This window comes from Pyrgilauda ruficollis, unplaced genomic scaffold (assembly GCF_017590135.1).
Source record: "Pyrgilauda ruficollis isolate IOZ18807 unplaced genomic scaffold, ASM1759013v1 scaffold18, whole genome shotgun sequence".
In the NCBI taxonomy this organism is placed as follows: Eukaryota; Metazoa; Chordata; class Aves; order Passeriformes; family Passeridae; genus Pyrgilauda; species Pyrgilauda ruficollis.
In genome coordinates this window covers 9,136,860-9,162,480 of record NW_024516984.1, presented here as the reverse complement: position 1 = coordinate 9,162,480, position 25,621 = coordinate 9,136,860, and the positions used below count along the sequence as shown (strand labels likewise).

The 25,621-nt window shown below is 40.8% G+C and overlaps 1 protein-coding gene across 1 annotated transcript; it reads right to left on the bottom strand.

Moving 5' to 3' along the window:
• Positions 1-22,319: 22,319 nt before the first annotated feature.
• Positions 22,320-24,550, bottom strand: MSC (musculin). Its single transcript, XM_041464463.1, has 2 exons — positions 24,014-24,550; positions 22,320-23,289 (listed from the first exon to the last, which is right to left on the bottom strand). The coding sequence occupies exons 1-2, from the start codon at positions 24,533-24,535 to the stop codon at positions 23,203-23,205; spliced, it is 609 nt and encodes a 202-aa protein (XP_041320397.1). The 5' UTR covers positions 24,536-24,550; the 3' UTR covers positions 22,320-23,202.
• Between the last annotated feature and the right edge of the window lie 1,071 nt (positions 24,551-25,621).

The following is a 25,621-nucleotide window of genomic DNA, read 5'->3' as shown; positions in this document are numbered from 1 at the left end:
GAAGGTAAATTTTATCTAAGTAATATGCCAGGGGAATGATCACCATGTGAAAAGCTACCAATGAACATTCAATATTTTAGAATTTCCTACCTTTAATACGTATGATTTCTGAATCCAAGTGTAATTAAACTGCTTCATGTTACTTTCCCTTTCTTTCAGAAATTAAATAAGACAAAGGAAAAAAAAGACTGGTTAGGTTTGCAGAGCTTGTAAATCGTTTGAGAATCCAAGTAAAATTACTCAAAACCTCAAGACAAATGTTACTGACTGAGAACTGTTAATGAAGTTGTTAGAATATTAAGCAATCCACCATCTTCTTGTTTGTCCATATCCACGATATCCTTACATTTTCTTACCAGTTCCACTAAACTTTATCAAATAAATTACTTTTGCTTGCAAAAAAAAAATTCAATACATAATTGTTACATTTTGTGTTTAATTTTTGTTTTCTGATTTTTTTTATAGATACATATGAATTCAAATCTAGTTAATTATTATTTGGTTCTGAGAAAGTACAACTTCCATTACTAATTTCTAGCTTTTAGCAATCAAATTTGTAATTTTGGTGCAGTCTAAATTTTGGTGGAGTCTAAATTTCAAAGCAAAGTCACAACAGAAGAAAGAAGTCATCCAGACATGGGAAAAATCAAAATTATAGCTTCTTGTAGCAAGGGAGATGACTTATTACAGTCTCTCACTGTGCAGCAGGAGCTAAAAGGATCCATGACAGAATATAGAAAGGCTGGGAATGATTTTTTTACTGATCCTTTTAATTTTAGCCACTGGGTAAGGATTTTCCAAAATGAATGCAGCCATTGTCAACTGGCCCATATATTTCTGGGTTGGGTTTTCTAAATTTGATTTTGGGAGATGTTAGTAAAGGCTAGGTAGAGAAGCAGTGTTCAGAATGAAAACACAAAACTTTCAGGAGAATAATCTGCTCATATATAAGACACACATATATAAGGACATGGTGGGTCCTTTCCCTAAGAGTAAAGGTACCATAAAAGAAACAAAACAAAGAAATTGTTATTCAGCTCTGAGAATGCCACCCACTAAGTCAAGCAAACAGCTCTCCCCAGCACAGATCTGCCCTCCTGACAATCTGGCCCTGTGTTAGAAGGATAACCTCAGTAAAAAATTCTAAACTCTATCCTCCACGGTGCATGAACATACACAAACCAGCTATTTACAGATGTTCCAGGAAGTCAGTAACAATGTCCTGAAAAGTTACGTTATAAGTCTCGCCAGGTGGAATTTCTAAAGAGCTGCTCGAACAAATTCTTGAGAACAGTCAGAGCTAGTCTGCACCACCCAAGTGGCATCTGTGGTCACAAATCTGCTACATATTGCTGGTCAGGAGCCCTCTGCTGCTAGAAAAACACTTTTTCTTGCCATATCCATGTCCCTGCCAGGTTACTGTTCCACTTCTAGCACGCAGTCTGACTGGGGCAATGCTGCCACATCTTGCTCAGTCACAAATAGCTGTTTATAACATTGACTAGTCTTAGGTCTGGGTCTGACCTTCATAAAGCCCTGACTGTCTGATCTGCTTCCCTCACTCTGGCAACTGTAAAGCAGTTGATGCAGAAGACCCACTGTGTCTTCATTATCTCTCTGTTGGAGGTAGCTGTAAAGGATAGCTCCTGGTCACATCAGTGTTACCTAGAAACAGACCTTGCAGAGGGCTAAAAAGAGGAGGGAAAAAAACCTCACTCCTGTATCAAAGAAACTTTCAAGGTATATGATTGGATGGCAAAGGGACTAATTTACAACTTAAAATAAATTTTGGCACAAACTCGTGAAACTTTTGTGCTTCAAAATTATTAATTATCATTAATATGATTCAAGCTTAGTAGAATTTTTTGAGAGATTTTTATAAGTACATTAGAAATCGCCCCAAACAATTTTGGGGAGAGGGTATCAATTATAACTAGAAAAATTAGATTAACACAAGGTTGAAATTTAGCTTTAAAAGCTGGTCAGTCCTGACTTATATGGCATTTTACAAATGTGCATCTACATAAGCCTGGACAGCTTTGGGATAATTTTGCTGGGTGAAATACCTATTCTCTGCCAGTGTCCTTGCAAGTAACAGGAATCAACTCTAAATTTTACAGGGACTCACACATTTCTGTCCAATTTATAAACCTACTGAACTGCTTGAATTTTCAATACATATTGTATAGTAGAGAACATTGTAGAACAATGAAAAGTAGAGAAACATTGAGAACAGGAATTGTTTCTTGTCCTCTTTTCCTCTCCAAATTCTGGAGGGTCTTCCACATTGGGCTTTATTGTGACATTCAATGGTAAAAATTAGGTAGAAGCAAGGCAGCCAAGCCCTGGCAATATTGACTATTGATCCAGCTGTACAGAGTCAGATTACTTGGAAAACAACCCTTCAATTTTTCACTCCAGTGACGCTGCAGGGCAGTTGCTTTTAGGATCATTACCCTTGTCTGTAAAATAAAGGAATGTGAGAATGTGTTTGAGTAAATTCTGAACCCATTTGAACTTTGTGGGTTTGAAACTTAGTCCTAGAGAAAAATCACTGCCTTCCATGCACACATCACCTCCACAGCTAACCAGGGCATTCACACCAAGACTGTGGCTTAGCTGATCCATAAATCATCCATAAATCACGATAATGCTGTAATGAGTGTACTGAGAAATACCCACATGGCCAACACCTTACCACATGAGAGTTGTTTTGAGAGGAAAATCCAGAAGACACGGATTTTTGCCTTATTATACTAACAGACAAAGAAGTTAATGTCACTGATGCACTAGCAAGGGATGGCAGAACCCTCTCTCTCTAGCAAGGCAGCTCTGCAGTGAAGAACGCTGGCTTTTACCCAGCGTTGGACAGCAGGAACTTTAAGCTTAGCATCAAAAATTGAACAGAAAACAGACATAGGCCAACTAGTTTTCAGCTTGTCCACACTCATGAATTTTTCTTTCATTTTTATGCCTCACAATATTCTAAACAAGGAAGAGAAGTCTCATGTCAGAGTAAAAGGCTAAAGGTAAGAGCGGCCTTAATCCATGAAAACTGCAAGGCCCAAGTAGCCAGTGTGCAATATTAATGCAACATGCATTAATGACAAGAATCATGAGCAAGAAAAGTTGTGGGACATTTTGATTGATCAAAGTCAGATGAGGAAAAATTTCTCCAAACATTTTTACTTTTTGTCCCCTCCCATCTAACTACTGTTAACAGCCTTGGCAATGAAACCTGTTTTTTCCCCTTTCTCTTTAAAAGGTATAATGGGATGTGGCATTTTTTCTGAGGATTATTGCCATCTCCAAGAACTCAGTCTTCCATATCTCAGCAAACCAGATCACCCAAGTCTGGTTTTTACTGGATGTTTGATTTTAGCACTTTTTTTTAAATTTGGAGAGGACATCAATGCGGAAAGGACACTCCTGCAACAGATACCCTTGAAATAGAAAAATAAGTATTATTAGATATATTGAAATAGAAAATAAATGGATAGAATGAGGTGGCAATAGGAGTGTATTGTACAAAGAATCAACAGACAATAACATAGATATCTCTTTTATACAAAAGTTTAGAAGGCTACTTGATGGAAATAAAACTTGGACAAGATCTCAGTCTCAGTAGACAGCAGGGTATGAGTGAGATTGAGCTGGCTTAACTTCTGAAAGCTTCAGGAATGGAGAAAGTCCTCTCAGACAGCAAAACAGTTCTAAAAATGAAAGAAGGAAAATACTTTAATTGTCTTCCCAGTCTCAGGTATACTGAGCAAATGGAACGTCCTCAGAGGAAGGAAAGAGTGGCTCTCAAGATACAAACTCTGGCTCAAGGAATTGTTGTTTTAGACCAGTGACTGCTGGAAGGTGGAAAGTATGCCAGACAACGATCCCTCTGTGTTCACCCTTTCTGTTTTAGTCCTTCCCTAAGCATTTGCTATAACCACTCTCAGAGACAGATTACCAGACAATGCAGACCTTCAGTCTGACCCTGCACTGCACCTCTCAGCTTTTAAGACCTAAAAGCAATGCATGAAATAAACCCAAGCAGCAAGGATTTAAACACAAGTGGCCATAGTGTCTAGATATTTGGATCTATTAAGAAGTGTGTGATCAAAAGCCAAATCCCTGCTGAGGAACCAAAATTGATGAGATCAGCCCAGACATAGGGCTCTGATACAGCTCAGCTTTCACACTACAAGTTGTAAAGTAATTTATCACTGAAGAAACCCACATATTTGTATCACATTAACAGAAATTTCCCATGAATAAAACAAAGGATTTTATTTTGCAACTTTTCTTCAACCTTAAGAAGTCTTAGAGTAGCCTCCGGTCCCCCATAAAATTAAGAGCAAAGATTAATTTGCAATTTACGCAGTAATTTTTACAGTCAAGCATAACAAATAAGGTAACAGATTTTCCAGATGTCCAGAGCTCTGGAGGCACTATTACCGGGACTAGGCTGCCCTCTCTTGTACAGAAGGAAATCTGCACTTGGATATAGTGTTTCAGAGTTAAAAATACCTGAGAGGTTACTGTGCTCTGTACAGGAGGAGGGGAGGTATAAAATGTCCGTTTTCAAATCAGTACTAATCAAATGAGATGATAATGTTGTTATGTAAAGCTGATCTTGTTATTATTTAATATATAAATGATATTTTCAGAGAGCATTTAATTTCAGGCATTTCATCTCTGCAGGTTTACAAGACACCACACTGTAGAGTGCACAGTTCATCTGCAAAGCATACTTATCTTAAACAGAGAGGCTTAGAATGCACCCCACTGTACTAAAGTGTTTTCACTCTAGAGGGAGACTGGAAGATGTAAACTTAACTTCCTCAGCTGTCCTTCCCTCAGTCTTTCTTAGCCCCGCCATACAACCCCACCAGTCATGACTCCTGTTAGAAACCTGCTGGATCCTGAGCCCTTCTCTGCTGTGCAAAGTAACAGGACACTCCATAAATTGAGGGATTTTCTCCTTTCTTCTGCAACATTTTCTTTTTACTTTCTGTACAATAGCAATTCAGAGGGAAAAAAAATTCACAACAAAATTTATGTTTGTTTGGGTCATTAACCTTTTGAATTCTTCCAAAAAAAAAAAAAAAAAAAAAAAAAAAGAAGTAAAAATTGCTTTTTTTTTTTCCTTAGGTCAGACAAGATTTTAATTTCTATAGTGATTTCCTAGACTTTTTCTCTCTGTTCTTTAAAATTTGTCATATAGGTAAAATTCTTCCCACATGGTAGAAGACACTGGACAAACAGGGTATACTAAGACTTTGCTTTTACTAGTAATTATCTGTCAACTCACTTTATGTTGGAAAGGGTAAGTTCTTTGGGATCATTCTAACAGCTCTTCCTCTGTGTATATGATGTATATGACCACTATGTCTTATATTTTCTTCTTGGTTAACTCATTTTGAATAGTCTCCTGGCTATTGACCTAAGGTACTTCTATCATCCTTAATTTCATCCTAAAAGCTGACAGATTGACTGAAAGGGATTTCTAGTATTGTCAAAAGTGAAAATGGCAGCTCCTTAGGTAGGAAGCAGTCAGAACAAGCCAGCGTATCTCCTGTTCCAAAGACAGACTTTGTGCTGCATTCTGAGACGAGAAATATGAGATGTATAAAGGAATCCACTATAGCACAAACACTCTGAATAACTCAGACAGGAATAGGACATCCTGTATGGTTGGGTTTTGTTGCTGTGATGTCCAGCACAACTGACTGAGGCACGGGGGCAGGAGGTACAATACATGAGACACAGAATGTAGAGTAGCAGAGCTACAGCACAGGCAGTGAACTCAACCTTGACTTCACACCCCAAAGGCCTTGCCACTGTGGCTGTGGAAACTTGATGGGAATAAGTCTTTATCCAGCACAGGCAGTGAACTGAACCTTGACCTCACACCCCCAAAGGCCTGGCCAGTGTGGCTGTGGAAACTTGATGGGAATAAGCCTTTATTGGACTACCTCCCACCTTGAACCATGGGTGCCAGAAAGGAATCACAGTTCCCTCCTCGGTCTTCTAAGGCAGTGAGTGTAGTCTAAATCTAGACCTGCTTTGGGAAAATATGAACAAACCCAGCAAAAACTGCAGTGACTTGAGCCTTCTCACTGGGAAAACAGTTCCCCACACACACAGCCCTTCATTCTCCCCAACAACAGTGTCAATTAATGTTCTGTATGGCTAAGCATTTGCTTTAACCACACTGCTTGTAATTAGCAGTCTCTATTAATACTAGGCATCTGAGACCTGCAGAGTTTGAGTAAAAAGTGCCAGGGCTCAAGTGTTTATGAGCAGTTCACATACAGCAGGAAATTTCTTGTTTTTCTTGAACAGTTGCCCTGTCTGTACTTGCCAAAAACTGCATGGTGAATAGTCATTACCCAATTTAATAGAGATGTGGGCTAAAATTTCTGCTACCTGGTTTTACACATAGGCTGTGGTTAGAGGGGAAAACAGAGGTCTCATTGCTTATATGTCAGTGTGTAATTTAAGCAAAAGCAAGAAGTTTGAATAAGTCACTCTGTGTCTACCACCTTAAAGTAGGCTTTTCAATTCTTTGCAATGCCACGGATTAGTGATAGATGGGAACAAATCCCATATGTCCTACCATAATCAATTTTTTATGGCAATTCAAAAGCTAGTCTTAAAATTAATTTTGCCTTTCACATATACATTTAATTTTGATTATCAATATGGATTTTTGTTCTGATAGTTTCATTTCTCAATACAAGCCATTAAAACAGAGGAGCTTTGTCTCCACCCTTTCTTTGTGTTCTGTATTTTAGAAATTGATTTCATACCTGGTGAGTTTTGTTTCCCAGGGAAAAGGGCCGGCGTTTGTGTCCAGGGCCCACAGGCCCGGAGTGGCCAGCTGCCTGCTGAAATCCCGAACGTCGCAGGATGCCTGCGCAGATGTAATTCTGAAGTGTTGGGTTTTATTTAAGATTAAAATGAGTTGATTCTAATTAACTCCTTCCGTAAATCAACTCCATCCATATCCTGTTTACCCCCATGCACTACTCAGAGGACCACAGAAAACTTATGAAACAGGCACTAACTGTACTAACAATTTGGTATCTCATTATGCTGCTCGTTCTCTCACAGTTTCAAGTCTGTATTTTGAGTTAGCTAATAGATCTGTGCAGGAACAAGGCAAGTTAAACGAGCTCAATGCACAAGACTCAGAGCAAAATGTCCCTCCCCCCCAAAAAAATGGAAGAGACTGAAAATTTCCTGAAGAGTGAGACAGTCTATCTCCAACTTCATTTGATAAAACTCAGCCCTGCATCAAGAGATCTCTCCACATGGTATAGATAAAGCCTATATGGAAAAAGAGTTAGCTGTAGTCTTTTTTGTTTTGGCTTGGTTCTTTTTAGTTTACATCTGGATATTTGGAGTCCAATTTTTTAATTTTAAAGTCTATTGTCCTTCATACACAAAAATCCAGGGACAGCTGTATTTCCCTCCAAGCTTCAACAATATCCTTCAACAATATCATGTTCTTCAGTGTGCCCATAGATATTGAGATTTTTTTTGTTTGTTTCTAGCAGCCAAGAGGAAATAGGCACAGATTTGCTAGAGCAGTAAGGATATGCATTTGCCCCATTAATTACTATCACTTATATACATGCCACTCTTGTAGTAGCAGTATAGAAATATTTCTATTATCTTTCAAAGAGCCCCAGTCAGAAACTGGCAGACACAGAAATCCATTTCAAGTTGGTATTGCTGACTTTTAGAGCAATTATAGCAAAGCCAGAAAATATGAGAAATATTTGCATATAAAAATGAATAGCATTAGCTTTTTCCACAAAAGGGAAGGAAGGAAGGAAGGAAGGAAGGAAGGAAGGAAGGAAGGAAGGAAGGAAGGAAGGAAGGAAAAAAATTGTCAAAACACTTTTTTTATTGCTAAAAGAAAAAAAAAGGCAACAAATGGTAATATCTCTTTCCCACCCAAACAGGCATTAATTATCTCCCTAAGACCAGATCCAAATCAAAGATTTGATGACCTTGAGGGCAACTGGTCACTGCTGCAGCTTCTCCTGAATTGTATGATACAGACCGGGATTTATATCACAGAAGAGAGACAGAGAAAGAGGTGGAAGATAGATCAGCATCAAATTTGTGTTTGTTATTCCTGGCAGACCACAGGGGGCTCTGGGGATCAGTGCCTGAGGGTAAGTGGGCTGAGGATTAGTAAAATAGCTGGGAAAGTAGAAGAGGATTTAGGTACTTCTTCCCTGCACCCTGGGAGCAGTAAAAATAAAAACATAATTTCAACCTCTGCTTCCCTCATTTCAAACAATTTTTCCTTACCACAACGTTCCTGGAGATCATATATAGGTAGGTGAAGAAGAAGCCTTACCAGAAAAAAAAAAAAAAAAAAAAAAAAAGAAAAAAAAGAAAAAAAACCCAAAAAAAACAACAAATCAAGGTTCATGACTAAAAGATAAATCTGGGGATGGATGACTTCGTAGTGGTAGATTCTTGTTACACTGAGATGAGGCCAAATTCTTCTCTGGAAGATAGGCTTCAGTCAGACTGGTCTCTTGGAAATGGAACTGTGCCTTTTAACTCATGCAGTCAGATGAGAGACGCTAACATGGTTTTTGTCAGTGCAAATTGTTTAAAGGTGAACAAATCTGCAGCAAAACTCAGACCTTGTCTAACTACAGATTAGATAGATAGTATTTATGAAGGAGCTTGGAGAGTGAAATTCATCTGCCCATTGAGATTTTCCTCTTTCCTGAGCTTAAACTAGTTTTAAAAGGAAAGATGTTTCCAGATTTAAATTTTAAGAACAATTTTCAACAGTTTTTTAAGATAACAGACGTAAAAAATCGAAAATTCAAGCAGACATAATGAAATGTGAGAATATATAGAAAATGTCATTGTTTAAGCTTAGAAACAGTCTAAGCTGGTACAAAAGGCCCAGATATTTGGCTGCAACAACTTTTTTCTTCAGGCACAACAGTAAATATTTTCCATCTTAACTTCACCATGGGGTACAAGAATCTGGCACATTCTGCTCTCTGAAGACACTGTAAGAATTAAAGGTCACTGAAATTTCTAGCAAAGACAATATGGATAAAATCGCATCCTCCTCCCTCATGGTGGATTTTGATGTACATTAGCAGGTGTTCTGAGAATCCTAAATTGTCATAACAATAATTCATCAAATGAATTGAAGGCTCAGGTATCAGAATAGTACTACAGGCACAACAGAAAAAACCCAAATCCTCGGCCTTTAAATTTCTGTAACTCATAGTCTTTTGTTCTTAAAGTTACTTCATAAGAGGGTGGAAGCTGTAGGAAAATAAATCTAGTTGTCTGGCTGTGGATTAAGACCTATAATGTGAAAACAAAGGAATTTTTTTTATGCCTTTGAACATTTGAAAAAACAAATTCTGACAGATACCAATCTCTGGATAGCTGAACACTTTATCTACCTTGATTTTTTTTTTTTTCTTACTTCTGTGTAATATATATGTAAAATATTCTTTCATATATTTCAAATAAAGGGATAAAATGTTTGGACATATACCTTATTTGGAAAAACCAGAAAATATATCATAGTATATTATTATGTTTTACCAAGTCTGTGGGCCAGATAAAAAGGTTGAAAACTGCACTGGTTCAAACTGGCAATTGACTGCAATATATTGAAACAGAACATTTTACAGTGGGATTTAGTGTGTTTTGCTGATATATGCAGACACTCATAATTTCTAACCCCAGCATTTTGAGTACATATTTTGAAAATGTGTTGCTTTGATTAGGAAATTTTCTTGAAGTTTAAGAGTTTTTATCTGGGTTTGTTGGGTTTTTTTCTTCCTCTTGCATGATGGGTAGTATCAGCCTATATTTTAAAACTCTAAACTAGGTGCTCTTCATTAAGAGTCAAAAATGTAGCAAGTTGTGGTGTGCAGTGGTATAAAACTGTTACTGGAATGAATTCAGGCAGAAAAACATTACATCAAACCATCAAGTGGGAACTGAGTTTCATGATTCAGTCTAACTGAGCAAAGTTGCTTTTTTTACCTTAGGTTTTATAAAACGACAAAATACGAACATTGAAATGCTCAGAATTAGCCCCTTACAAAGAGTGCATTATAATCCCTTTCTTTGCTTGAATTTTTCCAAACATGATGAAACAAGAACAAATGATTCCTTGGGAAATTACTTGAATCTCCAGTTAAATTTCACATGCTAGTTGTACCATTTTTTTCCTACACAGCCTAAATGCATCCTCCTGAAAGATAATTTTTTTTCCTGTCATCACAAATTCAATCTCCTCAGAAAAATGCCTTCCCTTAAGTGCCCTTTGACATAAATAGTGAACCGCTGGACATAAAGGATTGCTCTAGGCTCAAATGAATGTGAAAAAAAAGAGTGATTGCTATGCTTAAAAAGGTCAGACAAGTGCATAATGACTCTAGTATGGTTTGATTTGAGCACGTTTGTCTACATGTGCTCATGCAAGGCCCGCATGCCTGGCACATCAGCTGTGTGGAGTTGCACTGAGGTAGGCAGTTTCACTGAGTGTCACCCTTTGGCTCTAAGGAGAAGCTTGTTAATGCATCCTTTCCTCGCATTGCTGCAGCGAGCCAGAGGGAAGCTGGGTCTCACACCTCCTCTGAGGCTCTGGGATGTCCAGCTCTCAGTAGGCAGGCATGTATTATTCTCTACCATCTGAGTCAGGTCCCTTCGTGCTACCCCATTTCGGGGGTGTTGAGCTAAGCAGTATCACTGCTTCAGATCTGCAAGGCCATTTATTTAAATATAGGCATCCAAAATATATGCTTATATTAGGGGGGAACTATGATAAGTCATTAAAAGTAGGTCTGGAGGGCTTCAGTTTCTCTGCAAATGATCTTCTCTGCTATCTAAATTGTATACCTAAAATTAGAAGGTGCACACATTCCCTATAATTTTAAAAGTGAATATATTACTTGGTGTCACTTTTTACTGGAAATTGGTAAACCACATGGTAAATTTAGAATTTGCTGTTTCAAGGAACTTTTTTTTCACAAAAGCATAAAAATTTTAGTGACAAGTTTTGGGGTTTTTAAAATTCCTACTGACTTGACTGGGAAATACATAATCTGAAGCGCAAAAGGCTTCTGAAACATTATGTAAAATAATTTCTTGTAATTGTTTCATCACTTTGGTTATGCACTGCTACAGGCTTATGTTCTGAAATCTACTGGGTCCAAGATACTTTCAGCAGTCACAGTTTTAGGATGATCTACTCTTGAAGAACTCAGCTGAGGTCCCACAACTTATATTTTGAATGTCATATGTGAAGATTTTCTCGGCCTTTTCTTGCTTTCTTGGACTAAAGTGAAAAGAATTAAACTGAAAGATTCAAATGAGCATTTAATCCTACAGCAGGATTTATTAGAGTGGCAGAATGATTGTTTCAAGCAAACTTAAATACTAACATATGTAAACAATCACTGCTGTGTTTAGCTGATGTCCTAAATTATAAAAATTTACTCTGGGACAAAATGTGCTTTTACCCTGAGGTCCATTGTGTATGGCAACATAGAAGAGAGATGGAGAGACTGGAACTGGGAGGAACTGTGTGTCAGAGATGTGGGACTCAGCAGTGATACACTGATTTGGAAGCAATGTTCTCCATCCCTTCCCAAGGTGAAGGTTGGACTCTTTGTTCTATCCCCAACAGACCACCTAAGAAAAATGGAAAGAAAACAATTCCACATTTTCTCAGACACCTAAGTTATCAGCAAACCAAGGTGAACAAGATGTAAGGAGGCAGATGCGAGAAGAGGGTTTTGTACATCCTAATTCACCTTCCAGACAGGGCAACCCAGCTTTTCAGCTCTTTCATAGACTACACAAACAAAGCAGGCTGCCTAGAGGGTCCTACTACCATCTCTTTACAGTCTGCTGCAATCTGAGACTGTCAAGATCTTTAGTCCAAATCTATTGCCTATAGATAAAATCTGAAACTCTGTCTGGACAAATTTCCCATGTTTGGAAGACTGTTTTCAGCAAGGAAAAAAATCTATCCTCTGTGGCAAGATGAAAGGAGCTTGCTAATGAAGCTGTTCTACTTCATTCTTGGGGAACTACTGTCAGAAAATCATAAGGAAAATGAAAACAAATCAGAGAGGCAGTCATCACATCTCATCTGTATTTTATCTGTGCTCTCAGTGTGCAAAGAACATTAGGGCACAATTCAAATGGTAAGGGTTTATTCTTTTGTCCAGTACATAACCCTCCACCATCAGGGATATATTCTTAACAGGATACAGATTGATTTCAAGCAATGCAATGCAATATCAGGCTAAGATGAGTGATGAATCAGCCCTCCTTAATGATGCTTAGTTGTTAAAATTTTAAAGAATTATAGGTTAAGGAGGTAGAAGTGCTTTTCTTCAGGAACTGAAAAAAAATATTTTGATGTACTAAAGTTAGCCTTTTTTTTTTTTTCACACCAGTAATTTTTTTCATGCTGGATCACTGCTCCTAACATAAACTAGAAGAACAGAAAGAGATAAAATCTGAATGTGCTAAATTCTTAGAATGAGTCTTATCCCACTGATGTCAACATTTTCATCCAAGTCAGTATTTCATTACTACATTTTCCAGTTAATATGTATTTTAGCTTATCAGCTGAGAGTCAAAGTGAATAGGTGAAGGTACAAGAAGACAGCTCAAATTTCTGGAATGGTTGCTTAACAAGAAAGAACACAGGGACACAGTAAATCTAAGTATCCTCATAGTGCCATTTCTGGTATTCCTTCTGGGTGGTACTGATAATAGTAGATTTTCCTAACTGCAGTCAGTAGTTCTCTGTTGAATCAGTCTATGGATAGAGGAGGAAAAAACCCTTCTGCATTTTTTCTTTATCTGACACAGATCTCGTCCTCTTTTTTCAGGCTGCATCCCTAGTTCTGTGATTGGAGAGATAAGACTGAAGCCTCTACCTAATATAAGCAGATGTGAGATAGGTTAAGTTGTAATAGGAAGATGTTTTATTTCTTTAATTCCTGTGCAAGGGTGAGGAGCTGTCAGACCAGATAAGAAGCAATGGGACAAAGTTTATTTCTTTCATTCCTGTGTTTAAGGCAATAAAGGGGAAAAATATGAAGTGTCTTGAACATCTGCAATTCTAGCCATTGCTGGAAAGTTGCCAGCTTCTGCTCTTTGGGAATGTAGGAGGTTTGCTCCTATTGCCTCAGCATACAGCTGAAAACAGCTTTGGTGCACAGGGCAAGACTGAGTTTGACTCCTGTCCCTCTCACCCCAGGCACTTTCCCTGTCACCACTATTGCCCTGTCACCACTGTTGTCCTGGCCCCAGCTTTTGAGAGCTGACTTCAAGAAGTTATTTCTTACTGGATGCTTTGAATGTCTGAAATCAGGTCAGCCTCACTTTTTCTCGTTCAGCGATTTGGATATATACCCAGTATTCAGCAATTGATGCACAATACTATTATTAGTTTTATTTCATTAAAAAGTTCCAAAGGTTATACAAAGTGGTAGATTCAAGTAGGCCTCTTGTACTGGAGCTGCAGAAAATATCTTTCTCTCTTATCTAAAGCAAAAAAATGAAGGAGTGATGAACTAAAAGGACCACTCAGTCTATGAAAACAGTACAGATTGCCATACTAAGATTGTGTTTCTATAATTAGGTATTTGTTACTTTCTAATTATCTAAAGAGTCATAGTAACAAAATATTGCCATTCCTTTACTTATTTTTATTTACTAATAGAAGTTCTGAAGGGTTTTTGGAGCGCAAGACATATCTGAACACCATCAGGCAAGTACAGCACAGAGAAATGAAAAGTTCCATATTATTTCATAGCCCAGCAGATGAGAACACTCCCTGTCTCCCATTCTGACCACAAGATGTAGCTGTCCCTTTCCATACTGACCCTTTCATTCAGGATTACAGGCTGTCATTACTTACCAAATAAAACAGCCAATGTAAATAGACAATGCCTCAGGGGACCCTGTGCTGGAAAAATACACCAAGAGCAGGTTGTAGAGTGTCCCCAGGGTCCTTCACCACAACATGTCCAAACCCTGATGGGGGAGACACAAAATCTGCTGGGGCAAGGACTGTTCTATGGCTATAAAGTGGCCAGGAGTGAGCACGCTGAGCTGGGCAGGCCTGTAGGTGCAGGCTGGACCCTGCATCCTGAGAGGCTCCTCTCCCTCCCATCTTCTTTTAATACTTTTATTTTGTTCTGGGTAAGGCACAGTTGTGGCCACACTACATGGAACCATGCATACACCACCTTTGCACCTACTTCCTCTTTCTTCTTGGCCACGTTGGCAGGCAAGCGGGGTGCTGGGGACATTCAGGGATTTTTCACCGGAGCTGTGGGCAGCCCGTGCGCACACAGACCCCCCCCCCACAGGAGGCTCCTTAGGCTTCACTATCCATGAGCTTATTGAAGGAGCCATAGCAGCCAAGGGCCCTAACACCATTCCAGCACCATTCCTAAAGCTGATCCTCACATCATTCATTCCTAATGCTCTGAACAATCACCAACGATACAAAGCTCCACAAGGGAAAGTTCTGGATTCTGCACCTGGGGTGCGGCAACCCTGGATGTAGGGACAGACTGGGGAATGAGGTTGGAAAGCGGCAACGTGGAAAAGGACCTGGGGGTCCTGGTCAATGGCAAGTTGAATCTGAGTCAGCAGCGCCCTGGCAGCCAGGAGGGCCAAGCATGTCCCGCAGGGCATCAGGGACAGCATGGCCAGCTGGACAAGGGAGGGGATTGTCCTGCTCTGCTCTGCACTGGGGCAGCCTCACCTCGAGTGCTGGGGGCAGTTTTGGGCTCCTCAATATCAAAAAGACATTAAACTCTGTCACAGAATGTCCAAAGGAGGGCAATGAGGATGGTGAAGAGCCTCGAGAGGAAGCCGTATGTGGAGCAGCTGCGGTCACTTGGTCTGTTCAGCCTGGAGGAGCCTGAGCGGAGACCTCATTGCAGTTTACAATTCTCTCGTGAGGGGAAGAGGAGGGGCAGGCACCGATCTCTCCTCTGTGGTGCCCAGTGACAGGACGCGGGGAAATGGCCTAAGGCTGTGTCAGGGGACGTTTAGGTTGGACATTAGGAAAAGGTTCTTCACCCTGTCAGGGGACGTTTAGGTTGGACATTAGGAAAAGGTTCTTCACCCAGAGAGCCACCGGGAGGCGCCCGTGCCGCGCCTGCGGGGCCGATCCCGCCGATCCCGCCTTTCCCGGCACTTCCCGGCGGGCGGGCCTGGCTCTGCCGCCGGCCCGGGGCCGCTGCCTTCCCGCAGGAGGAGCAAGGGGGCGGCAGCGGCCCGGGCAGCGCCTCCGTCATCCCTGGGGAGGCAGCGGAGCCGAGGGGAGAAGGCGGCACTCTCGGACGCTTTAAAACGGGACGGGTGCTGCCCAGTGCCAGGAAAAGAGGTGCCCGCTCTGCATCAGGTGCAGAGGACTCCTAGTGTTTGATGCTGATACTCCTTTATTAAATAAAGTAATGCTTAGGAGCGAGTGAACAAGCTCATAAGCTGACGGTTGGACTTGGTGATATTAAAGGTCTTTTCCAGCCTTCATTATTCTATCATTCTATGGTTCTAAGCTGGTGTAACTAGATAACCTCCTCCTAGTCCTTTCTATAGGTGTATTTAAATATTTTTTAAGTGATAAGTATGTTTATCCAACTCCAAGATTTTTGCAAATCCATCATAGCCCTTTCAGCTGTATATGCAGGCTCTTTACAATACAGTTTTTCTCTTTGTTTCACCTGAATGTTTTTCCTCTTGCTCATGTCTCCCAGCCAGCTGCCAGTTCTCCAGAAGTCATCTCGGAAAATAGCCAGGCACATGTCTCGATAACAGAGAGGAAACACTTGTGCCAACCAGAGATCTGAAGGCCACCTGGGGCCATCTCTCCATCCTCATTCAGAGGCACACTTTTGTGGGGTTGCAGGAGTTTGGGAAATGTGTCTTTCTGTGTCTGTAGGTATCCAAAGTGGCTGATGTCAGAAAAATTCTGTAAATCATAATTTGTCTATTTTGTCTTAAATGTTGAAGAAAAAAGAGCTTTTTTTTGGCTTTACAATAATGACAGTGTAAAGGTATATCTAAGAAGTGAAAAAAAAAAATAAAAGGGTTTATTGAATGTTTACTACTTGAGACATGCACTGAAAACCTGGAAGAGGAAATAGGGATTGTTATATTGCTTTGATGCCTCATGTACATTTTAGTGTAAAACTAAAACACAAAAAAAATGACCTGCTGTCTTTCAATCCACTGCTAGACTTGCTACTGTCTTGCACACCGGGCATATATTACAAGGGAGATGGACATAAAACTGAACTGAAATCACCTTCCTAACTTGCTCAGGGAAGTGGTAGAATCATCATTTCTGGAAGTCTTCCGAAAACATATATATGTGGCACTTGGGGACACATTTTAGTAGTGAACATGGCAGTGGCTGGTTAGTGGTTGCACTCAATGTTCTTAGAGAAATTTTACAATCCTAAGGATTCTATTTGGCTTCTGCAGTAGGATCTACAGTGTAATGTCAGGATTTTCATTCATTTTGCTCCAATGTTTGGTAACATCCTGGTTGGATGTAAGACTTCTTGGTGATAGATACATAAGAATGAAGGGATGCATGGTCTTCTCTGCCCAGAAGAATCTAAAGTAGAGAAAAATCTAAACCAAATATAAAACATAGGAGGTTCTGTGAACTGGAGACTTCACTTAAAATACAGATATTATGTCTAAGGTACTAAATAGCACAAAGGGCTGTTCTACAAAGACTCTCCTCTGGCTTTGAGGTCACCTGTCCTGGGCTAGTTTGTGTACATGCTGCTTATGACTGCGCACTCTCAATCTTCAGAATACTATGACTTCAACTGTATATTGTAAATGATCCCTATCCACTGCTGACTCGCTAACTATGGCTTGGCAGTGCTTGGGAGAATGGCACATGTCCCACACCAAACCCACAAGCCCAGCAGGGACCTCTCCAACAACGAAACAGCATAGACACCGAAGCTGCAATGCTCAGCAGTGCTTCTGGCCACCATTTCTTTTTAACTTGTGACATCTCCACGGGGCAGGTTTAGTATAGGGTGCGGTACAAATCAAATTATGCACAAGTGGGTACTGTATTTCAGGAGTTCCCTGTGATTCTGTGTATGACACATAGCTACACCTTAGCCAGGATAAGACACCTCAGGGCTGTCTTTCAAGAGAGTTTTCAGTTTATGCTTCATAACATCACTGTCATGATGTTAAACATTAAACTTGTAATCCAAATATTTATACAGACAGCTGAATTTCATACATTTATCTCCATGTACCTCTAGCTGAGACTTCATTTCTAGTGGATGAAGACAAATTTAGTCTTGAGGAATAGTTCCTTAAAATGGTCTTTATTATAATTTCACTAATTTGGCAGTTTAGATTTAATCCAGGGGTCCTACAGAAAAAGGATTAAATTTTCTCTTTGGTTTTTTATTTTCCCCTCTTTTTCTTATGTCAAAATGTCATTTACTCAATCATTCCCCAAACACCACAAGTTTTACTCCTTTTCCTATGAAAAGGGCAAGAATTGGGCACAACCCAAATGAATGTGATGTGTGTTTTTCATGTGTTGTCATTTAATTGTGATTCTGGGGTTTGAGCGCCCCAGAGGTCTTCCTGCATACACAGCGTGACCTTTTATAACCTCCACAGTTATACAGAGCTATCCTAAAAGACTTTACAAGTCTCAAGTATATCCAAACATACCATGAAAATGTCATACACAGAAATATAAGGCTTTTTCAGGACTTCAAATCACTTTCCTAGTAAATAGCAATGTATCTTTCTTTTTTTTTTTTTTTTTTGGTCCCCTTTGAAGGGGACAAAATTCAAAGAATAAAGTAATTGCTTGTGCTGTTTCAATCACAATTTTCTATTAATAGACATGCCTACATTTACTTATTATTTTTTACTGACTATGGGATTTTAAGATACTAGTGATGTATCTTCTGCCATCACAGCAACTTGGAATTAAAATGAAAAAGTGATCCATTAATTTTTGGATTAACGTCCACTGATCTTATTCTTGTTGTTCCTGTGAAAATTCCTGAAAGATAAAGGTGCTGTTTTCCGTGCCCTTCATGTGTGCTGTGCTTACTACACAGGCCTTCATAAACACTTGCACCGTGGTGCAATCCTTTGCTGTTCTCGTGACTTTTTGTCCCAAATGCTGAGCAGCCTGTTTGCTTGGATTGGGGTTATGTTTTTGCAATTATTCTGACTCACAGTTCTGCCTGCTTTGTTGTCATAGAGAGCTTTTCTTGTCACAGTCTGAATTATTTTTAACCCTGGAAATGTAAATTCTTTTTAACAGTTTCACTGCAATGAAAAGATAGAGTGATTTCCTTTCCTTGCTAAATTCCAGTCACATCAAGGTTAATTATAGTTCTTCTGAGTGTCACCACTTATTTCTAGTCTCAGACCCTCCCAGACTGTCAATATTACAGGAGCAATTCCTCAGCTCTATGTCAGCCACAAGTTCTCAGTTTTGCTTGACTTGCTGGATAGATAACTATATTAATCCTTTCAGCCATCTTAACTTTTGTAGGAATTTTAACTCTAGTAATATTCTCTGGTAACATGCTTCATTCTAAGGCATTTTTAGTTATTTTTTACTCATTTGTGTTTACACATTTTTCAGAGCCAAGACCCATTCCTTCTTAGTACCTGAATCCTAACCAGCCTGCACTGTGGCAGCAGAAGTTTCTCCATAATGTAGCAACTAATCCCAAAGCTCTCTTGTCAGAGTATAATAAAATTATGGATGTAGGTATTTAGGGTCTGCAAGACAGCTCAGCACCTGTCCTCTGTGCACTGAAGAAGATATCTATGTACACATCTTTCAGCTGGAGTGTGATAAACTCTGTCCAGTGGTGGATTCTTATTCTTAGGAATAACTGGAACAAGTCTTGGTGAGAACCTGCCCTGCCATATAAGTGCAAATTTACTATTACAGTATTACATACAATTAGTTACTTGTGGAGAAGTGACTTGCTCAGTAGAATGGGCAGCTTTCCATGTTATTTCATCCAAATAATGTATGTAATATTTGCTTATGAGGTTATTATAGGCTTGTATTGTTGGGTGGCTCTAAATCCCCCTTCTTTCTTCTTTGTAGCTTCCTTGGCTCAGATAAAGTTCCAACATTTAAACCTACCTATATCCCTCCCAACATTATATATTTAACTAAAACATTCGATATTTAACAGAATCATGCAGTTGGTCCTCTTAGGGTTCTTTTAGAGTCAATAAAGAAAGTCAGAGTAATTTTCAGGTACTTATTGAGATCTTACAGCAATTTATTCAACTCCCTATTTCACCTGGGAGACCCATATGGCAACTGTGCCGCTTACATAGTCACATTTACTTAGCCAAAAAAATCAAATTTTTACTGAGAATCCTTAGTGTAGCCAAGTTCTTTAAATAGTACATGTGTAAAGGTACTAAGAGGGAAAAGTATGGCTTATGTATTTTTTATATGCAAATGGTGTTTCTTTTGCTCAGAATTGTTAACATTTTCAATATGAGACACACACTTCCCTTGTGTAAGCAAACACATGTATTGGAAAGGAAAGGTTAATGATGGCTAATGATCTGCTCCATCAGATTCCCACACAGAATAGAGACAAAACAAAGTACCACACAACATTTGTATTAATCTAAAGTCATAAAAATATTGTTGGGAGGCAAGTATTCCTCTTTATATATGGACTGTTTGTCCCAGAAGCCAATGCGGGTAATCTGCCAGAAAGATTTCACGTGAAACAGATTTTGGCAGAATAGCAGTTGCAGGTAATTTGGCATTTTATTTGTCAAACAGCTTCAGCAAATTCTGCATAACTTTATAGGATCAAGAAGGATTAATCTTTTACCTTGTGCAAGGAACATTAATATAACCCAAAATCATCAAGCATAAACTTGCCAAGTCTAATAAAAATGTATGTATTTCTTACTTTCTGTGCTCGTGAACTGTAGATATGTGAGGTTGTTTCTCATTAAGTCTTCCCTCCACACACTTCTGTAACTATCCAGACAAACCAAACAGTCAGACTTTAAAAATGAAATTAATTTACTATATCAGGTTGTCAAAAACTTAATTAAAAGAGAAAGGAAGGAAAGAGGACCTTTATTATCTTTCAGTGGAATCTGTTAATGCTTAAAAATAGTATTTTAGAATGTTTTGTTCACTTCATTCATGTAAAGCACTGATCTGACTTTCATCTGAGTTTAAAAAAATGTTTCAAAACTCCAATCATGTATTTTTAGTGTGTCTTTATAGGTGAGGAATTCCAGAATATATGGCCTACCTGGCATTTCCCTGGAAAGACAGCAGCCTTCAACTCAGGACAAACCCACATGGAACCTTTACAGCTACCTGATCTTTTTCCTAATCATATAATGCATCTCACTGAGAGAGAAGAAGATTAATTTACTTTTTAAAAACAGTATTTATAAACCCAAGGATTAAAATTAACGATTTAAAATGTCAGATCCTTACTGGAGAAATTGAAACATCCCTAATTGCTGTATTAAGAGAAATAAGTATACATTAATACATATATCTCTGTATGGAGGTATGTAAAAGAAAAAAAATGAGCCTTGTACAATATTCAGTATCTAAAAGCTGTCATTTTCTCTCCAGATTTTGACATTAAATGTCACCTGAGGCCACTATTTACTTCTGTTCTAAAACCACTGACAGTCTTTTGGGACACCACCACCATATGGATGTGCCTGTTACTGTAACAAATTCAAGAAGTGCATTCATTACTTTATGAAGAAAGTATTTCTATTTATTATGCAGCCACAAAGAAAAATGTACTTTTGAGCATACAGTATGGGGCATGGGTGGAAGCAATCCCATGTTTTTCTTCATGTCACACTCCTCACCCTCTGTTTTGATCTACTGTATTTACTTAACATAACCACTTCATATTTGGGAATATACACTGAACATTTTTTCCATCACTCTGCACAGACCTTTCTATACCGTTTAAAGTTCTCCAGCTTTCCTTGTTTTTCTGATCTCCTAGAGTCATTAACCAATTACAGCTGGGATCAAGGCCAAAACCAGCTAAGTATCACAACTGAGATTATCTCAAGTGGTACCTTACTTAAACTGCTGAATAATCTTTTTTTAGTGTTCAGATAAACATTGGTTGAGTTTTCTCATACCTTATGCCTTCCTAAAGGTCCTTCACTTTTGCTTTATTGTTTATGTTCTTTTCTTTTTCTAAAGCTTCCTAGAGGAAGTGAGGTAGAGTCCCAGCTCAGCTACATTAACTGTAAATTAGGATAGCCCTCTTCCTTCACAGACTTTCTCTGGAAAAAAATGGAAGTTAAATTATATTATGGTCTCTGTACAGCTTGTCCCCAAATCCCTAAAAGCAACACTTTCAGCAGATCTGGTCTGTGCTTTCATTTTATTTTGCAGTGTCTCTGGATTATTTTACATTTCACAAGAAGAAAACCAATTTTCTGCAGTCCCCCTACTTGCAGGACACTACAAATAGTCAGATTTGGTCTTCTATGCAGTATTTCAAACCATAAATCTATGACATAGGATGACCTGACAACATGGGATGACAACAAATTAGCTTAAACTCTTTCTTGTTAACAAATGTTTCTTCCTCCTCACTGCTTATATTAGGAAGAGGTGGCTATTTCTTCTCTAAAGCAATTCAGTTTTCTCCCTTACTCTGAGTTAACTGCTAATAAAATATTCTGAGAAAAATAATATCTTATCTCAGGAGTTTTAATCTTAAAACAGGAAAATTCTGTTATCAAATAGTAAAATTAATCTGATTTTCCCACTGCAAAAATACAGATAAAAGCAAAACACATTACCTGTGGAAATGCCAAAAAACAGCAAAAGGAGCTATTACTACACTATGTGACATTGATTTCTTAATCTGCATTTATTTATTCTTCTGCTTCACAGAAGAGAATATTACAGAGAATTCTGTAAGTTGTTAAAACTTGGACATCCCTGCAAATTGATGTAGTACTGCACCTCAAATGAATTGTTTGGGGTGAAAGTGTTCTTATCTGACTCTATTGCTGGAGATGCATCTGCCCTCAAGAGATGGGGAAGATAACTGTGTTTACAAAAGTGGGTTTCAAGAACATGCAATACAAAGACGCTCGCATATGGATGCAGACACACACTATCACAGTACCAGTAAGTCATTGTAACCAAGCTTTTAATGTAATTTATAAAAAAATAGAGTTATTTACATTTGCAAGTTATTTGATGGCATCCTCTTTTATTACAACGTTTGAATCTGTACGGAAATGACACACTAACTCATTTGAGAGTAAACTTCTCAATGATAAGCATAACAGTACAGGAAAAATATTTAAAACACTGTGAATTCTTGTTATTTTGCAGCATCATACAAACACATTCTTTAAAACACGTGCACACTGGCCTTACAGTAAGCAGAATTCCCTTCCAGATTAAGGCACAGAAACTCTTGCCACATTTCTAGGGCAGTCCCACATTCTTACATGTGGCATTTCCAGACATAACCAAAGGAATTACTTTAATTCCAATGGGTTGTAGCAGAATGTGCCCACTTACACATTTTTAAGAAAACTCTGATCAAAGGGACCAAAAGAAAAAAGTATGACTAATTGCATAGTTGCAATAAACCAGACCCATGAATATAAAAGCCATCAAAATATATTATAAATCTATCTGACTTTCAAAGCTACTTTAAAATACTGTTTTGCTTTACAATACAAATAACACTATTTGGGGTTAGTTTGTAGAATTGTATTTTGGTCCATGCTGTTAATTCTATATCATTATATTCCTCTTCCATTAGTTTAAAAGCCTCAGAACAGCAGGTCCTCAGGCAGTGGTAAGAATGATGAAGCCAAGTCTTAGACTTCAGCTGCTGCAGTCAGTTCATAAACCTCTAATTTCAACCACCTCCGTTCTTTACTGCTTTAAATAATCTGCCCTCAGAACATTAAGGGGAAAGAATGATGAGGGATGCAGATTTAACACTGTTAGAGATGGGAGTTTGCCCCATCTTCTAGTCCTGAGCTGATAAATCACAGCTCTTAAAAAATATCCAACCCATTAAAAACAAAACAAAAAAAAATCAACAATAAGAAATCCTCTATTTAGTCTGACTATGCAGTAGTTCCACATAATCTGCTGGCAGTAGAAACTTCTTTGGTGTCAGAGTCAGGTCTTCCTGAAACCACAAACGGCCAAGTCTGTAAGCAGAAAAAAAGGTATTTCATATTAAAAGAAAGTTTATCCTCATATGAAACTGGAGCTTTATTACTGATAGATGTCTAACTCTGGTTCAGTTGCAAACACGTCATCATGTTTTAGTCCCTGTGGGAAGCACAGAGAGAGCTGAGTTCCTCTAACAAATATTTTCATTACGTTTTTCATTATAATTAAATGCTCCACAGAAGGTCTGCAATAGTCAGCGACACTGTTCACATCCAAACTGCAATGTTTCTCTTGCTTTGAAACTCTTTGCGTCATTTAATAAATAAAAAGCATATAAACTATTTCAAAACAATCACTCTGCTGCATATAAGAAAACGTTTTACCTCTGTGACAGGCATCGGGCGTTTAATTTTGTACCGATGAACTCATGACGCTCTGCTTGTGCTGCAGGCCAGCCGAGTTACTCCTTTTTCGGACACTAAGCTTGCCTAATGCCCGAGGAATGTAATCTTTAGGGTCTCCTATTCTGACTCCCCAGGACTGACACACCCGCCATCACCCAAAGCCAAGCTCGGCCCTGGAGTCGCCCACGGTGCGAGGGCCCCCGGGGATTTGCGGAGCAGCCAGGGCCGGCTCGCCGCTCCTTCCAGGGCGGGCACGGCCTGAGCGCTGCCACCCTGCCCGGGCGCTGCCCCGAGCGGTGCCCGGGGATTCCCCGCGGGTGCCCCTCGCCGCATCCCGCCCGCCCCCGCGCCGTACCAGGTTGACGGGATGGATGTAGCCGTTCTCGTAGCGGTCCTCCTGCAGGAGCTGCCGGAGGTGGGCGATGTAGCTGGACGCCAGGCGCAGCGTGTCCAGCTTGGAGAGCTTGGTGTCGGGCGGCACCCAGGGCAGGCTCGTCTTCAGCCGGGAGAACGCCTTGCTCAGCACCCGCATCCGCGCCCGCTCCCGCGCGTTGGCCGCGTTGCGCTGGGACTGCTTCCCCTCGGGCGGCGGCCCCCGCGGCCCCGACGCCGCCTTCTTGCCCCCGGGGCCGCCGCCCCGCGCCCGTTTCCTCTTGCAGCTGCTGCCCGCCGGCCCCGCCGCGCAGCTGCCCTCGCCGTCCTCTTCCTCCTCTTCTTCCTCCTCTTCCTCCTCCTCCGCCGCTGACGAATTGTCCCCCGAAGGGTAGAGCTCGCCGCGGGGCTGGCGCTTGGCCGGCGGCGGTGGGTATTCCAGCTGCAGCGCCCGCAGGTCCATCTCGGGCAGCTCCTCCGCCTCGCTCGCGGAGCCCGTGGACATGGCCCCGGGCGGGCGGCGGGGAGGCGGGCAGCGCGGCGGGCGGGCGGGGGCGGACGGCCGAGCCGAGTCGGCCCAGAGCGGGGCGGCCCCGCCGCGGAGAGTCCGTGCCGGGGCGGGGGCGCGGGGGGGCGCGGAGGGGGGATGCGCCCCTTGACAGCGCTATATATCGGGTGTCCGCGGAGCGAACCATCTGCCGGGCGGAGGGGAGGAGAGGGGCGCGGGGCGGGGGTCGGGCTCTGCGGAGCCCCGCGCCGGGGGCGGTCCCTCTCCGCGCTGGCCCGCGGTCCGCGGCGGGGCTGGTGCGGCGGTGCGCTGAGCCAGACCCCTGGGTGGGGGCACGCACACGCGGGTGGGGGTGTACAGAAACGCGGGATGTCTCCGCGTGTGTGTGTGTGCTCTTGGGCGTCACGCCTTTCCCACTGGACAGACCCCTCGCCTCGGACATCGTAAAATATCTCCCAAAAACGCCAGTGTTTGCGCGGGGAGGGAGCGCACCGCTTCCTGTGCCTAAGGGCCAAGCGCGACCCGGCACTCTGCTTCCAGCCCACCTACGCTCGCTCATTCTCTTGCCTTTCCTTCGAGGGCATGGGATTTTCCCAACGTATGAACCCTGTGCAGCCGAGTGGTGCGGCAGGACGGGATCCCAGCCCGCTGGGCTCTTCCTCTGCCTGCCCAGCTTGGGGAAGCGGCTGTGCCATCCCGGTGTTCCCGCCGGCACGGGCGGAGGCAGCAGGAGACGCGGCACTGTGGGCTGGGTGTGCGGTGTGTGGGGAGCAACGCAAAAAGTCGCCGGGAATGTGCGTACTGTGGTTTGATAGCGTCCCCAGTTTTGGGTGCAACTCCGGACACTTGTCCGAGGTTTTTTTCTTCCTCAGAGCAAGTAATTAAAACCCATTAAATTGGCTGTGTACGCCTCCCTGTCACAGAGAAAATTAAACGAGACAGCTTTTCGAGCTGCTTGCAGGTTTTTTTAAACAAATTCTGTAGTTCAATTTTTATTATAGAGTCCACGGGTAAATGGAGGACCCCACATCCAATGGAAGTGCTGACAAGTTCAACAGAGGTATAAATAATAAGAAATATTTA

Bases quoted from the DNA above. Each gene is read 5' to 3' on its own strand.
- MSC (XM_041464463.1), bottom strand. From the start codon at position 24,535: ATGTCCACGGGCTCCGCGAGCGAGGCGGAGGAGCTGCCCGAGATGGAC. The intron at 23,290-24,013 runs GTACGGCGCGGG...TTCTGCTTACAG, and splicing joins ACATCCATCCCGTCAACCTG to ACTTGGCCGTTTGTGGTTTC.